The 15,217-nt window shown below is 51.1% G+C and overlaps 5 protein-coding genes across 5 annotated transcripts; 2 read left to right on the top strand and 3 right to left on the bottom strand.

Annotated features, from left to right (window-relative positions):
• Positions 1–415: 415 nt before the first annotated feature.
• On the top strand, positions 416–2,680 carry KD926_003035 (transcription factor TFIIIB subunit BRF1; the record flags this gene model as incomplete). The annotated part of the gene is made up of 1 exon (XM_053097317.1): positions 416–2,680. The coding sequence occupies one exon, from the start codon at positions 416–418 to the stop codon at positions 2,678–2,680; it is 2,265 nt and encodes a 754-aa protein (XP_052958666.1).
• Positions 2,681–4,403: 1,723 nt separating this feature from the next.
• Positions 4,404–6,934, top strand: KD926_003036 (sugar transporter-like protein; the record flags this gene model as incomplete). Its single annotated transcript, XM_053097318.1, has 9 exons — positions 4,404–4,488; positions 4,561–4,760; positions 4,869–5,167; positions 5,233–5,503; positions 5,560–5,653; positions 5,721–5,837; positions 5,927–6,065; positions 6,221–6,350; positions 6,518–6,934. The coding sequence occupies 9 exons, from the start codon at positions 4,404–4,406 to the stop codon at positions 6,932–6,934; spliced, it is 1,752 nt and encodes a 583-aa protein (XP_052958667.1).
• A 1,108-nt stretch (positions 6,935–8,042) lies between these two features.
• KD926_003037 (uncharacterized protein) lies at positions 8,043–8,792 on the bottom strand (the record flags this gene model as incomplete). Its single annotated transcript, XM_053097319.1, has 2 exons — positions 8,043–8,612; positions 8,670–8,792. The coding sequence occupies 2 exons, from the start codon at positions 8,790–8,792 to the stop codon at positions 8,043–8,045; spliced, it is 693 nt and encodes a 230-aa protein (XP_052958668.1).
• Positions 8,793–10,044: 1,252 nt separating this feature from the next.
• On the bottom strand, positions 10,045–11,172 carry KD926_003038 (uncharacterized protein; the record flags this gene model as incomplete). The annotated part of the gene is made up of 1 exon (XM_053097320.1): positions 10,045–11,172. The coding sequence occupies one exon, from the start codon at positions 11,170–11,172 to the stop codon at positions 10,045–10,047; it is 1,128 nt and encodes a 375-aa protein (XP_052958669.1).
• A 1,291-nt stretch (positions 11,173–12,463) lies between these two features.
• On the bottom strand, positions 12,464–13,953 carry glfB (UDP-galactofuranose transporter; the record flags this gene model as incomplete). The annotated part of the gene is made up of 5 exons (XM_053097322.1): positions 12,464–12,832; positions 12,889–13,296; positions 13,354–13,571; positions 13,695–13,768; positions 13,820–13,953. 5 exons carry the CDS (start codon positions 13,951–13,953, stop codon positions 12,464–12,466), a joined length of 1,203 nt encoding a protein of 400 aa, XP_052958670.1.
• Between the last annotated feature and the right edge of the window lie 1,264 nt (positions 13,954–15,217).

The following is a 15,217-nucleotide window of genomic DNA, read 5'->3' on the forward strand; positions in this document are numbered from 1 at the left end:
ACGCCCCGCGCGAATCGTTTCGATTTTTTAACGTCGTCCCCCATCTTCCCGCTTCTCTCGCTGTGTTCTCCCTCTTTCTCATTCTCGGTCTTCTGGGTTCTCTGCTATCTACTTGTGGTCGGTCCTCTAATTCCTCTCACTTCGACATCATCACTTGAAACCTGGTCCTCAAACAGACGAGAGTTGCAACTGCCGACGAATTGTGACTCACGAGGGGCCTCAAATTCAGTCCACCTTACATCTCATTGGCCCAGCCCTCTCCATCCTCTTGTCTCTAGTTATCGATGATGATCTTTGATATCAAGTGAATCTGGCTTCATTCCCTTTCTTATTTCCTTCTTCTTTGTGAACTATTATATAACTCATCTGATTTTCAATTCCTTACCTGAACCGTTTTCCGTCGGGAGCATACACCATGTCAGTTCCCAGGCCTGGCATGCGCCCTTCCATTCCTCCTCGGAATAATCCCCGAGCAACTCCTGTAGGTCGGCTGGCGAGTCTCAAACCACCAGGTGGGGGCACTGCTATCAAACGCCCTCAGTCCATTGCCCGGCCTCAGCCGGCGAGACCGACCACTCATCCCAAGACGTCGACCTGCCCTAACCCCGGCTGTCCCGCGCCTCACATTGTCGAGGATGACGGTCAAAAGGTCTGTTCCGGGTGCGGTACTGTCATCAGCGAAGCAAATATTGTCTCCGAAGTCACCTTTGGAGAAACCTCGTCGGGTGCCGCCGTCGTTCAAGGTACCTTTGTCGGTGAAGATCAATCCCATGTTCGCAGTTTCGGCCCGGGATTCCAGGGCGGGAGCGGCATGGAAAGTCGAGAAATTACAGAGCAGAATGGTAATCGTTATATCAGTCAATTGTCGCGGGCATTGATGATTCCCGAAAGTGCGATGAAGGCTGCCGGTCAGGTCTTCAAGCTTGCCGTGGGCCTGAACTTCATTCAAGGTCGTCGCACGAAAACAGTGGCAGCGGTCTGCTTGTACATCGCCTGTCGTCGACAAGATGGTAACACCATCATGCTCATCGATTTTGCCGACGTCCTCATGATCAACGTATTCAAGCTCGGTCGAACGTACAAGTCCTTGTTGGATGAACTGCGTCTCGGGGGTAATGTGTTCCTCATGAACCCCATTGACCCGGAGAGCTTGATCTATCGATTTGCCAAACAACTGGAATTCGGCAATTCCACCATGCAAGTTGCCAGCGAAGCCGTCCGGATTGTCCAGCGCATGAACCGTGATTGGATGACTACCGGTCGTCGCCCTGCCGGTATCTGTGGCGCAGCTCTCATCCTTGCAGCACGCATGAACAATTTCCGCCGAACGGTTCGCGAGGTTGTCTACGTGGTCAAAGTCACGGAGATTACCATCAGCCAACGTCTCAACGAATTCAGCTCGACGGAGAGCGGAGAGCTGACTGTCGATCAATTCCGGTCCGTCCAGCTGGAGAACGCTCACGATCCGCCATCTTTCACTCGAGCACGGGAGGGAAGGAAGCCTTCCCGAAGTTTCAAAAGAAAGGCCACCGAGACTGCGGCCGAGATTGAAGGCGAAATCCAGGATGCCGCCGGCACGCGCCAGCCGAATCGCGTCGATGCGGATGGCTTTGCCATCCCTAGCATCCCTATTGACCCGGCTCTGATAGAAGCAGATCATCACCGACGGCCGTCGACCGTATCGGCGACTAGTGAAGACCCATCGGAAGCCGACCCTGAATCTGCTCAACCTAGCTCCAGCCGTCGTAAAGGCTCCCGAAAGCCAGACCTTCCCCCGCCGACACCCGATGAACTCGCTTCAGAGGAGGCTCTCGAGGATGAGATGACTGCATTGTTAGCGAAGGGCTCCAACATGACAGAGAATCAGGCATACGCAGCATCAGGCCAGCAGCCGAAAAATATTTCCAATAGCGCAGAGATCGACGAGACGGAATTCGAGTCGGATCCGGAAGTCGCTAACTGTCTCTTGTCGCCCGTGGAAGTCGAGATCAAAGAACGGATCTGGGTGCACGAGAACAAGGACTATCTACGAACGCAGCAGGCCAAGGCCTTGAAACGAGCCTTGGAGGAATCCGATACGCGTCCCGGGATGCACAAACCCCGCAAGCGTCGTAAGGGTCGACTAGGAGATGTGACCTATCTAGAGGGTGAGGGTGAAGAAGGGGACGGACGAAGCACTCGCGCATCCACCCCGGCTGAGGCCACCCGTCGGATGTTGGAGCGAAGGGGCTTCAGTAAGAAGATCAATTACCGTCTTCTCGAGTCCTTGTTCGGTGAAGAAGGCGGCGAGGACGCTGCCAAGGCAAAGGCCGAAAGCACGAGCCGAAGCCAGAGTCGCAGCCAGAGCGTGGCTTCGCGACGCAGTGCCAGTATCGAACTAGAGGCGGCTTCGGGGCGGGCAAGGCTCGCAACTCCTTCGCATATTAAGCCCCCTGGTTCTCCTCCACCTCCGGCCGGCGATTCGGCCAGTGCCAATCTGCCTACTCCTGCCGCCACCGGTGAAACCAATGAAACGGTTCTGGGTCCAGCTCCCGACGCAAAGGGCGGGGAGAACGAGGAAGAGCCGGATGATGAATACGATGACGACGAGGAGGATGACCAGGATGAAGGGCTGGACGCTGCATTCTCTGGGCATTATGGTGATTACTATGACGACGGCAGTGACTATGATAGTGATTAGCAAGAGAATAAGGAAATAGAAGAATTGGAAATCTACGTCGCCATGGCATGTGGGGAATTTGCTTGTCTTTCTGTCTCAGATTTGTTACAGGAATCTCCAAGATCACTCACCATCTTAGACTATCGAACAATCATAGGCATCTGTCTTCTTGTCGATCCCTGCTCTATCCATCGAGTGGCGGGATTCTCGACGGCTTATTTTGATTTAACTTGTGGACACCTTGCGATACGGATTCAGACAAACCTTAGCGATGCTTTATAAGCTACAGTATACTAATAGAAGCAAAGGAAGCGTTCTGTTGCAGCGGTGTCTCGTAGTCTCGATGTAACTTAGTGCACATGTGACCCACAGGGGTAGTCGGTGGTCACTGCCTGCTTCACCAATTCAAGCACCTACAACTTCCATCAGGTTCTTTCCCCTCTGATTCAGCAACTGGGCCGATGTGCTTTGTCTTGACAAAAGCACCACTCCTACGACAAGATTGCACGAACGAAAAAGAGGCTGGACCAGAGTTGGACTGTATGGGCTGGTATATATATGAAGGGACTTCTAGCTCTGTTTGTATATCTTCATTTAGTTCTCAAAGCGAACCACACAGTATTTCTCTAACTTCTCTAGTCGCCACTAGCTCGAACTACCGAGAGAGCCGAGAAAGACCAAGGAGGGAAACAGGCCAAAGAGCACGCACATTGAATATCGCACCCACGAAGTTTCATGAAGGAAAGATCATTTGGCCTTCTATATCAGTATAAGTGTAGGCATGGCTCACGGCATTTGCCTCTCGGAATCCAGGATAGTGATGAAAAATCGACCTCGAATCCTATATATGCCACCACCAGTTATATGGAATCTATTTCCCACTGGACAGAGAGCTGGCAACCGTTTGGTCAAATGCCGAGACCTGCAAGGGGTCAACTACGGGTCCAAATAGCCAGCAGCCGATAGATATTTTCACGATTGAGGCCTGAGCTTTTGGATCGGGCTTCTGGTATGCCACGCCTCCTGCCCTACTGGTCTTTTTTTTTTCGGCCTCGACGTCAATGCCGATGAATCATATCGACTTTGACGTCATGTTGTCTCTAGAAATTAGGGTTCGGGGTGGTTCAGGCGACAAGGACCTATGAAGTCAACTCGATAATGAGGAATGTACAAAAGCCTGGCAAGGCAGTGCCAGTCAATCAGAGAGTTGGATGACTCGCTATCTCAATCAAGGTTCGTGCTTCCCTTTCTGGTAGATGACATTATGGTATGTTTCAGAAGCTGGTGTGGGGAGCTTCCCTCCCCCCATTACTCGATATGGGCTTGTTTAATCCGCCAGTCCGGGCCATTGGTATCTCTGATGGAGACGAAAGGGTTACGCCAGCCTCCAATAGTATATGCAGGGCTTAAGAATTCCCCAGGATCTTTAGCGCCACCAACCACTTGACGGGGTTATCTTTAGGTAGGTAGACAGGCAGACATACACCATACCTGCATTTCATAGCGACTAGCTTCCCTTGGATATGATGTCCAGTACGCGTACGTACTGGCACCACTTCAATCCCATGATCTTCCGTCTCCTTGTGGCAAGGCAGAAGGACTCTTTCTCGCCCATATAACTGGCCTGGCACCCTCTCGCTCCTGGCCTTGCTCACTTTCTCGGCAACACAATTCTGGTTAAAGAAGCATCTTGGTCTTCGGGGTTCTTCCAATCCTACACGTTGCGAAGACTTGTTCCTTGAACATGTCACACCTCAACCTCTACGGTCGAGGTCTTAGCCTTCGCATTGCCATCCTCATCACCTGTCAGGTTTCATTTGCGGTTTATGGTCAGTGATGGTACCCAACAAATTACAAAATACCTATATAGATCACTAACAAAATACCGTCCCCGCTTGCAGGCTATAACCAAGGCGTCTTCTCGGGGATCGTTGGCAACGAGGACTTCCTCGATGTAGTGCATCACCCCGGCGCGGTATTCGTCGGCTTCATTGTATCCATCTACAACATCGGATGTAGTGCAGGGGCAATCCTCGCTTTTCTAACAAGTGATCGACTCGGGTTCCGCTGGACAATGTGGATGTCGACGGCGTGGGTTTTGGTATTAAGATCCCTCTTTGCCAGCCTCTTCACTTACTACTTTTGATCCCACGCAAATCAATTAGGCCCAAAGTATCCAAACTAACAATGTCATTTTATCCACCCGCAGATCGGAGCTGTCCTGCAAGCGACTTCCTTCACCACCGCGCAGCTGCTCGTTGCTCGCTTCATCACCGGAATCGGGGTGGGCACCATGACTACCGTCACGCCGGTTTACCAATCTGAACTCTGCGAAGCGCGCAGGCGAGGAATGTACGTTTGCAGCCAACCTTTATTTGTCGGCGTCGGCATCGTGCTTTCCTATTGGTTTGACTACGGAATGAGCTATGTCGACGGACCCACGAGCTGGCGACTTCCTATCGCTTGCCAGGGGGTATTGGTCATTTTTATTGCCGGGATGGTTGTGGGGTGAGTCTTGACCGTGCTACGTGGGAGGTTGGACTAGCAATTCTGAGTGATACTGACGATGTTAGACTTCCTGAGAACCCGCGGTGGCTCTATCGCAAGGGGCACAGTGCTCAAGGCTTTCAGGTCCTTTGTGACTTTTATGATTGCCTTCCGGATGACCCCAAAGTTATCAAGGAGTCAGCGGGCATTCAGCGAGCCATTGAGCTCGATGCCCTACGGGGTGAATATAAATGGAGTCAGCTGTTTAAGAAAGACGACCTGCGGACCGGTCGACGCGTCCTGCTGGCTTTTGGCTTACAGTTCATGAACCAGATGTGTGGTGTCAATATGATAGTAGTGAGTGCACCTCATGCTCTTTGAACTACCACAAGTTGACTAACACGCCAATATAGTCCTACGTAACCTCCATTTTCGAGAAAAACATCGGCCTCGACAAGAAAACCAGTCTTCTCATGGGAGGAGTGATTCAATTCATGTTCAGCCTTGGTATGAATTAATCAAATCCCCCAACAAATCCCGATAAACACTAACTGACCGATTTCCTACCCACCAGGCGCATTCTACCCAACCTTCTTCGTGGATCGACTCGGCCGTCGGAAACCCATGCTCTGGGGCTCCTTCGGACTTTTTCTCTGCATGATGATGATCTCCATTCTTCTGTCCTTCCAAGGTATGTGAACATGTCCCGGAAACCCTGCCTTCGGAACAAATCCCGAAAGACCTTTTGTTCCTGTTCCTGTACTAACAAACATATCTTAGGGACGGCCGTCGAGACAGAAACCGCCTCTGCATCGGTGGCATTCTTCTTCCTGTTCTTGCTCACGTTTGGGGCGTCGTTGAACTGCATCCCTTGGGTGTATGGGCCCGAGCTGCTGCCCCTGCATGTTCGCGCTAAAGGGTACGTTCTGCACTTTTACATCACTGACTTCACATTCCAACGAGTGGCCCCTCCCCCTTCCTTCATTTCTTTCTTTCGTCCCTCCTTCCAACCCACATCGACCCAGTCAAAGACGGAAAAGGAAATCAAGCTAATTATGAAACCCCACAAAATAGAACAGCGATTAGTATCGCCGCGAACTGGCTCTGGAATTTCTTCATCTCCATGATCTCTCCCACCTTGATCGAGGACTTGGCCTGGAAAGGATACCTCATTTTCATGTGTTTCAATTTCCTATTTATTCCGGTAAGTCTGCCTTTCCTTGAGAGTTACAACATACCATCGCCCATCGCCCATCGCCCTTGTCGCACCAAGCCTACCTACTCCTATCAAATCAATCCACACCTACTCACATACACCACCCACCCTCTCAACAACCAACACACACTAACACAAAGTTCGGCGAAAAATAGACAATCTACTTCTTCTACCCCGAAACCGCCGGCCTAACACTCGAACAAATCGACACCCTATTCATCACCAAGCGCGCAGCCCTCGCACCCCCCGACGAAGAACATTTCAACTGCGACTGCGGTATAGAACAAAACGACGATAAAGACCCGCGCGATGGTCGACCAGGAGAAGATAAGAAAAGTCCACGGCCCCGCGTGACCGAGATATCGGTTACGGATGACGGGTCAGTGTCGGGTTCTTCTTCTGGCTCGTCTTCTCCGACATCTACTACGCCTGCGGCCTCGCCGGTCGAGGGAGATGTTATTACCCCTGTGGAGGAGGGGAAGAGTGATAGGAACAAAGATAGGGATGTGAGGTCCGTGGCGGATGGTGATGCTGCTGCTGCTAGGACTGCTTCATCTAGTAAGTCGGGCTAATGATGGATAAGTACGCACAATATACATAGGCGAGTATACCTACTAGTACTTAACATTCTACGAAGAGGGGATGGGTAGGTTTCTCTTCCTTGTGCCGGGATTAACATCACCATATAAAATAGATAGCTAGACACTGAGATCTCTCTCCTACTTACTGTAAGGGAAAGATAGAGAGATCGGACTACAGAAACTTAGATAGATATAATAGAAGAGAAATAACGAACTACCTATTTACTACGGAAAAGATAAATAGCCAACAAAATTCCTTCAGGAGAAGAACTTTAGAAGAGAATAGCTAAAAACAGGTACATGTCCTCTAAATGCATAAGACCCAACATATCCACTTCGGCTAGTGCTAAGTATGTACCTACCTATTGGATGAAATAGCCCGGAAACTCGACGAAATATGTTCAAAAACAAAGTGCATTGCATTGCATTGCATTAAGCCAGATTGTTCGGAGAGTCGGCATGCATGAGATATGATATGCCTTACATTAATGCAAGCAACCCCGAAGATAATACCATTCGTGTTACATTTCAATAGTCATCCATTCAATCCGGCCCCATGAAACCATACCAAGAGGACGTACGCATAAATCACATAGCAAAAACATATCCAAGAATAAATCATGCTGCACATCCATACCACTTTCCACAAACTGGCATCTTCAAGAGAACTCCTCATGAAGATACCCATCCATCCAATTGAAATTATTCCCCGGGCCCTTTTCGACCGGAATTGCAGTCTCAGGACAAACCTCCTGAACGGTCCGACCAGCAGAATTATCATTAGCCCCAGTACAGGCTGATGGATTCGCCGAACGCTGCATAACGTGAGTCGCCAATTGGAACGGCGCACTGGTTTGCAGTTCACGAAGAGGAAGCTGCCCAGGCAACTCTTCTTCCCTAAGCGTATGCACCACTTCGTCTTTTTGCACGCCAGATACTATGACTGGCGGCGGCGGCGGCGGCGCTTCCCATCATCACCCAGAGTCACGATCTGCGGATCCGCTGTCAGAGCCGCGGACACGGGCTTCATGAGATTCCAGTACTTGAATTTCCGGATCGATTCTAACTGCTTCAGCTTCGCCTCGGAGACGAGTTTCGGCTAGGACGTCTTTTTCTCAGTCTCTGCCTCCGCAGCAGTGATCAAGCGAAAGTGCTCGACATTTCCCGCCCATCCCTTGGGCATGTACAACACCTGCTCTTGGGCACTCTTCTGGACCTCCGCGGCAACCTGCATCGCCAGGTCCACGACAGGCGCAAGTTCTCTCAGGGTGTGTTCAAAGTTGCTCGGATCCGCAATGGCCGTCCAGGTCAGCGGGAAACAAACCGCCGCAAGAGGTCCGATCACAGGGATAAACCCAACCGCAACGGTGAGGCTGTTTCGGATAAAATCGGCCAGCCAGATCGTCGGTGTCGGGGGCTTCCATTGGATGGACAGTCCGTAGTTTGCGCTCGCAACAGTCGTCCAGCTAAGATCGGGCCGCCCGTCGGTGGATTTCTGCGCGATTCCGGTCGTGGGCGTTAGCTTCCGGTCTACCATGCGGACGATATGCGATGAGAAACAGTTGTGGCCGCGCATTTGACGGGGCAGGGAGAGGAGGTTGACGAGCTGCCGGATGTTGATTGCCATGGTCCATTTGGCGTCTGGGGCAAGGCCGAGCGTCGCGTCCAGCTTTACGGGCACGATGTCCTATCCAATCACGTAGTCTCGGCGCTCCGAGAAGTAGACCTCGAATTGTGTCAACATGTTCACTTCGCGGTTCGAGGCGAAGTTCACTTGCAGAAACGTGCACACTTCGGGGTAATCCTCCGAGTCCTGGTGCGCGACGGGGATATAGATACCCGGATGCATGCTACACGCTAGAAGAGGAACAGAAGAAATAGTAAATGGACGTTTCTCGAAAGGGATTCGTCAAACATACATCAACCAGAAACCACTCCTCCCCCTTAGCCAACAACGGCATCGGAATAATCATAAAGAATGATTCAAGCGCACCACCCTTCTCCTAATCCCGGAACCGATTTCCATTCACACAGAGATTATGCTTGACGTGTCTATATCGCGCGCCATCGCTATGCGGCTTCCTTCCGTATAAGAAGATGTTTTCCCAGTTCCCGTAGTTGGTATTCCACATGTCCGTCCCCCTTCACGACCTTGTATGGAGAGCGGGGGTGATAGTGGTCCTTCTGATTATATGGGCTGGCAGAGCCATGAAAGGCAGGCCGGTTCCAGATATATTCGATTAGTAGGTGCGCGTAGAAATGCTCTGGCTTGTCCGGATCATAGGTGGAGGCTCGGAGGGCGGAGCGCCTGAAGCAGCACTCGCCTTCGGGATATGCGAAGGCCATTCTGGGAGGAGGGAATGGGTTTGGGCAGAGCCTTGCAGAAAGAGCGATTCCGGCAAGCTCAATTGAAACCGGGCTCGCAGGAGATTATATGCATATCGATGATGAGGAGTTGAAAGTAGGAAAGAAAGAGCGATCCCTCATAATGGACAGAAGGTTCCTGCCTCAGGCACCTACAAGGGTACTTGATTCTTACAAGATTACAGCAAACCCAGACAAGTCAAATCCAATCTTAATATATTCTTGTTCTCATCGGTTTCTTTTCTTTTCTTTTCTTTCTTGTCTTTCACGTAAGACGGATCGATGATATCAACAGATGGAGAGGATAAAAGACAATAACACACAAGCAAAGAAAGTAATAGTGCAAGGAAATCCCAAGAACCTGCAGGTATTCAACACCATTTGCTCCTCCAAATATACCAAATACCAAAACCCCAGTTACAATAATAATAGTAAGAATGAAAGTGTCAAGACTCAGGAAAAAATCATGTAAGAGAAAAAGAAAAGAAAAAATTATCACAAACATCAGAAGCTCGATAAATTACGAACGGCGGACGAACACCGAAATAGGGCGAATCGACGACGGAAACGGGGCGACAATTGCGATCGTTCTGGTCGATGTTTGGCGGTCAGGCGTAGACGCGATATAGGATACTGTCTATTTTTGAAATGTGTCGTGGTTGAAATATTCGGACGATGGCGTTCCTTGTCGTTTTCAGGTTTCGTTAGTTGAATAAGCAGACTTTTGATTCTTTGGTTTACGCGTCAATCTCCATCCCAGTACCCATTGCCACGCCAGTGTTCAATCCGGCGCACCCGCCACCGACTGGCTGAGCACTGAGGGTTTGCAATAGAGGAAGTCCTGAGTCGGCGGGATTGGATCCCAGCACGTTGTCTTGGCCCGGGGTCATGGGGCGAGACGAGGCATTCAAGACCTGGGCACCCTCGAAGATAATAGGAGTGGATCGAAGGTTTTGCACCGCGTTTTCCCAGCTAGAGCTCACGAGCTGACCCTGGGTAAGGTCATCGTTGAAGAGATAGAAAGCAGGAGAGGCAGCAAGCCCAAAGGGTGTGACAGGGCGTGCAGTGACGAGGTAGGCGTTGAGAGCTCGGTTCTTCATGAGAATTTCGCAGTCGGAAAGATAGCCGGAAAACTGTCGGTCGATGTATTTCTTCCAGCCGCGCACCGCAGCAGCCATATCGTTGTCGTCCATGCCAATGCGCTGCCAGCTGATACCCAAAAGGCGAGTGGCGTCATCAACCAATGGCTCTCCAGATGTAAACGGATTCGAGCCGTTGGTAGCATTGAGATGGCGGCGGTTATCATCGCCAGACGCGTCTTGCTGGCGCTGCATCGATGAAAGTGCGATATCATCGTAACTGGGGGCGGCAGGGTCGAGGCGCTGCGACTTACGGCCGGCAACGCCGGATGAGCTGGCCGCTTGAGGTTGGGAAGCAGCGGGGGTCTCGGAGACCTCTTCGTACCAGGTGCCAGTCTGGCTTTCCGCGGACAAGGCCAATCCCGTTTGCGGGTTGAGAAGAACCATGCCTTCTCCGTAGATGGGCTCTTCCTTCTTCGGGGGAGGAACGGGTGCAGCTTGCACAGGAGCAATGGGGGCATTCATAGCTTCTTCAAAGGAGGCTTCATCGCGCGATCTCTTGCGGGACGGCTTTCCAGCAATAGGACCGGGCGTCGCCAGCTTGTTCACTACCGGGCTTACTCCCGAAGAGGTGGGAGAAGCGAAGCCATTCGCGAAAAAGGAGCTCGAATTCGTGCCAGGCACCGAGTCAAAATGGCGAGGGTACTGAACAAAGGCGTGTTGTTGGGTAGGGGAGAGGACCATGGCAGGTCCATCAGAGAGGTGGTTGAGAAGCATCGGGCACATCGTGATGGTTCAATGGAGGATATAAGAGATGTCGAAAGTGGAATAAGAAAGAGGTATCCGATCTGTTACGTCCAGTGAGCTAGAAATGAAAAGATACAACAACCTATGAAGAAGATAAGAGAGTCCCAAGGCGCGTGAATGGGACGAGGTCGTAGCGCGAGAGTGAGATCAGCGCGAGAAGGCTGCGGAGAAGAGAGGAGTGCCAAAGCTAAGAGAAGAAATGGAGGACGATGGAGGATGGGGGAAGGAAGGATGGAAGAAAGGAAGACACAAGTGTATATAGATGAAAGAAGAGGAGAAATGGAAAGTGAGAAAAGAGAGAGGAGGATGACTGGCTAAGGGTACCTTATGTGAAAGAGAGCAAGAGCGAGGGAAGAAGGGAAGAAGAGCGCATGCAATGCGGAGAGAGAGAAACTCGATTACCTACTGGACCGGCGGCACAGCAGCCAGCCCAGCCGATCGACGGCAGTAAGGATCCAGTAAATAAAATAATTGGTTTTTCGGACGGCCTTCTGATTGGTCACGTGCAGCTGTGCCCGGGCAACACGTCCGCGCGTCACCGTTGATTCGCAGATCTGAGCCCCACTTGGATCTCACCTGCGTTGATTGGCGCATAGGCGAGACCTAGTGGGTCTAGTCTCCAAGGGGTCTAGTCTCAAAGCGAGACACCTGAGGGAGCGGGAGGTGGATTACTAAGCTCGGGGACTTGGCAAAACTTATTCTATTTCGTGAATATGAACAATAGAAGAGGCAAATAAGGCAGGTCAGAAGTGAAAGCACATGGTAGTTTAACATGACACAAATATTCGTCGAGCCAAATCGCAAGAAATTCAGGGGACTATTGCCCGTGGATGACAGCGTAAACAAGAAAAAGGGAGAATTGACCTCGAGGTCGAGATCGCAGTCATTTCAATCCATGAGATGGTATTCAAGGGAGTCCCATCTGGCACAGGCTGCATTTCCCGCATGTAGCCGTGTCTGGTCGGACCTCGCTTTCCATTCGTTCCCTTGGACTACCTCAACTGAGGGACATTATCGTTTAATTTAAAAGGCAGTAGTGTGGCCGTCGAAAAAACTTTGTAAAAAAAGGCCCAAATATGAAATGGAAAAAGAAAAAGGAATGAGGAAATTGATGGTAGAACATTTCGCGTCCAGTCTTGCGACTCCCTACCACGGGGTGTAAGGAGCATCCCATCCACTATATCATGTCTGGACCGTCGCAAGGTTTGGCCTAGGGGTCTTGTCCAATCCAGACACTGTGGACTCGAAACGGCTTCAAAGAGAGAAGACTTTAGGCGTTTCCGGTGCTGGCGCCACCAAGCATGCCCTTCATACGGTCCATGGACTCGGGAGCGTAGCTGGGGCCCATAGAGCCAATGAACAGGAACAAGATTAGGACAACGGCACCGATGATAATGGACTTGCGCTGGGCCGGGTGGTTGGCACCATACTCAGCCCAGGCGCGGTTAGCCTGGCCAGTGTAGTCCTTGAGCTTGTCGCCACCAAGCTTGTAGTAGACGAGACCTCCAAGAGCGATAGAGTAACCGAAGAATTGGGTGCCGGTGACGGGGGTGTGCCAGATGGCCATGGAGGCGGCAACCAGCAGGATATCCTTCAAGACACCGCAGAGGGTCATCACCAAGGAAGAGGTCTTGCCAATCTGTAGACTGGAGTTAGTTTGGATCCGCAAGAAGCAAGCAGCCCGGCGACACATACCAAGAAGACGACGGAGACGTTGAGCAGGAAAGCAATGACGGCGTTGAGGAGCAGAGTCGAGACACCGACGCCATAGATGTGGTTCATAGTCATGTTGGGCACTTCAATGAAGAGCGCGGTAAGACCGTTCATGACAGCACAGACCGGAGCGAAGTAGTACAGAGACACAAGAGGATCCATCTTGTATTCGGCGGAGCTGAGCAGGCGCTGGACCATGACCAGACGGGTGGCCTCGAAAACGATACCACCGAGCTGGAAAAGGAAACCGATCAAGACGAACTTGACCTCACCGAACGACGCAATGACGACACCAACAACGATGGCAGCAACGTTCGATAGCACCTTGAAGTTCACGGGAGCCATTCCCATGCCCCACGTAGCCAAGAGCACGGCAACCGGAGTAGTGGCCTAGGTATCACAATGAGCAAGGGAACATGACCCGGGGGTAACGGAGAGCAAGCATACCTTAAGCATCTGGATGAAAGCAACGCTCAGATACAAGTAGGTAACATTACCGCAGATCAAACTCAGACTGAAGAAGAGGCCGATAGGGACGATGGCGCGCAGGTAAACCCGGCCAGTCATCTTCACGGTCTTTCGACCATCGAGCAAGTTGGTAGTGCGGGCGAGAATTTGGGTCATCAGGGTAGCGAACGCCAGATGCCATGTTGTCAGGAAGATAGCTAGAAGACGGTCAGATTTGAATATCATTCGAGTACTCGAGGGAGGTCATACGAAAGCCTGTGCGAGAGAGATAGGTTAGTTCATCGTCGTGATTTGGTCATAACAGAACAAGTTGCACTTACGGAATGGAGCTTGGGGGTTATCAAGGATCTTCTTGTTGAACAAGATAACACTGGAACTCAGAGCAATCCAGACACTGACACCGAGTTAATACCATCGATCTCCCCGAGATGAGCAAGTTGCATACCTCACGTAGACCGCAGGGTGGAAGGTAGCCTTGGGAGGCTCGGACTTCTCAGCGGCCGGGTTCACGGTGGGCAAAGCGGGCTCCGGACGAGAGACCTCGCCGGAAGTTCTGGCCTTTTCTCCTTCGGAACTCATTTTCTTGATTTGGCGAGCTTGGTCTGATAAGAAGCGTTGGAAGTCGAAAGGGCGCGGCCGTAAAAGGCTGCTTTGGCTAAACTGCGCGGAGGCCACGGGGAAAGGCGGAGAGTGACGGGGGAGTAGAAAGAACTGAGACGGAGAGTCCAAGAAGATAAGACAAGAATAAAAACGAAAAGGGAGTTAACGAGTGAGATAATAGTTGGCTGGGAGGGAAAAAGAAAAGAACAAAAAAATTAAGACGCAAGAATCAAGCAACAATGAAGAGCATGGAGTGGAGGGGAGGGAAAGAGAGAAACAAGAAGGGAGGATAGGATGGATGGAAACGAGGTACGTATATTTTTTTTCTCTTCCTTTTTTTTTATTAAAAAAAAAAAAAGAAATGGAAAAATCCCTTCGGGTAGTTTGAGTGCTGGGGAGGGACAGGCGATTTGGTCAGATGGATAAGGTTGCGAACGCGGCACGGAAGCAGGGTAGGGTAAGTAGGTTGGTAGAGTGAGGAAAGGTTATGGATGGAAATATCTATTATTATTAGAATTACTATTTGTTGGAGTGAAAGGGGGGGGGGCAGCGAGAAGACCGGAGATCGTGGTCCAGGTCAGATATGTCGTTCGTTGGATCCCCGTCTTAGTCGACCGGGCTTACGGCGCTTTACCGTACCGGGCGCGACCGCACCTCGACCGCCTGCCTGCCTTGCGTATCCCGTACGCACTCGGTACGTCTTACGCGGAGTAGTTTTACCTACGGGGGATCCCTGGTAGCCCTCCCCGTAGTTAGCAGTTAACACTCTGTAAGGCGAAGCCAAGCTGGAAGCAGGGGTGCCCCCCAGAACAAATCCCAACGTCGAATGGAACCGGAACAGAATCGAATCCAGCTAGAATTTACCCACTCCCTCCTCACTCAGAGTCTGTGTTCTTCGGACGGCGTACGACAGGCAACTTCCAGTGACCTGTTCCAACTCGCAGTCCTCTTTGGTACACTAAAACGGTTTTAATTATTTTTAAATTATTCTTAGTACCACATTTCCCCATGGCGAGAGGCGGACATGAAACACTACCAGTAATTCTGACGGGGAGTTTCGAGTGCTGGGCGTCTGGCCTGAGCGAGTGGAGTCGAAGAGGGGCGAAAAGGGTGTGGATAATCAATAGATCGATAAAATGAGGTCTCGGTGACGCTGTACGGTGACGGTACGCGTGCCTTACATACGCTAAGATTACTTGGGGAAATTGCGCTCCAGGCCTGTGTACGGTACGTGTACGGTACA

The sequence above is a fragment of the Aspergillus affinis genome (assembly GCF_023601865.1).
Source record: "Aspergillus affinis strain CMG 70 chromosome Unknown NODE_16_length_405296_cov_86_143545, whole genome shotgun sequence".
In the NCBI taxonomy this organism is placed as follows: domain Eukaryota; kingdom Fungi; phylum Ascomycota; class Eurotiomycetes; order Eurotiales; family Aspergillaceae; genus Aspergillus; species Aspergillus affinis.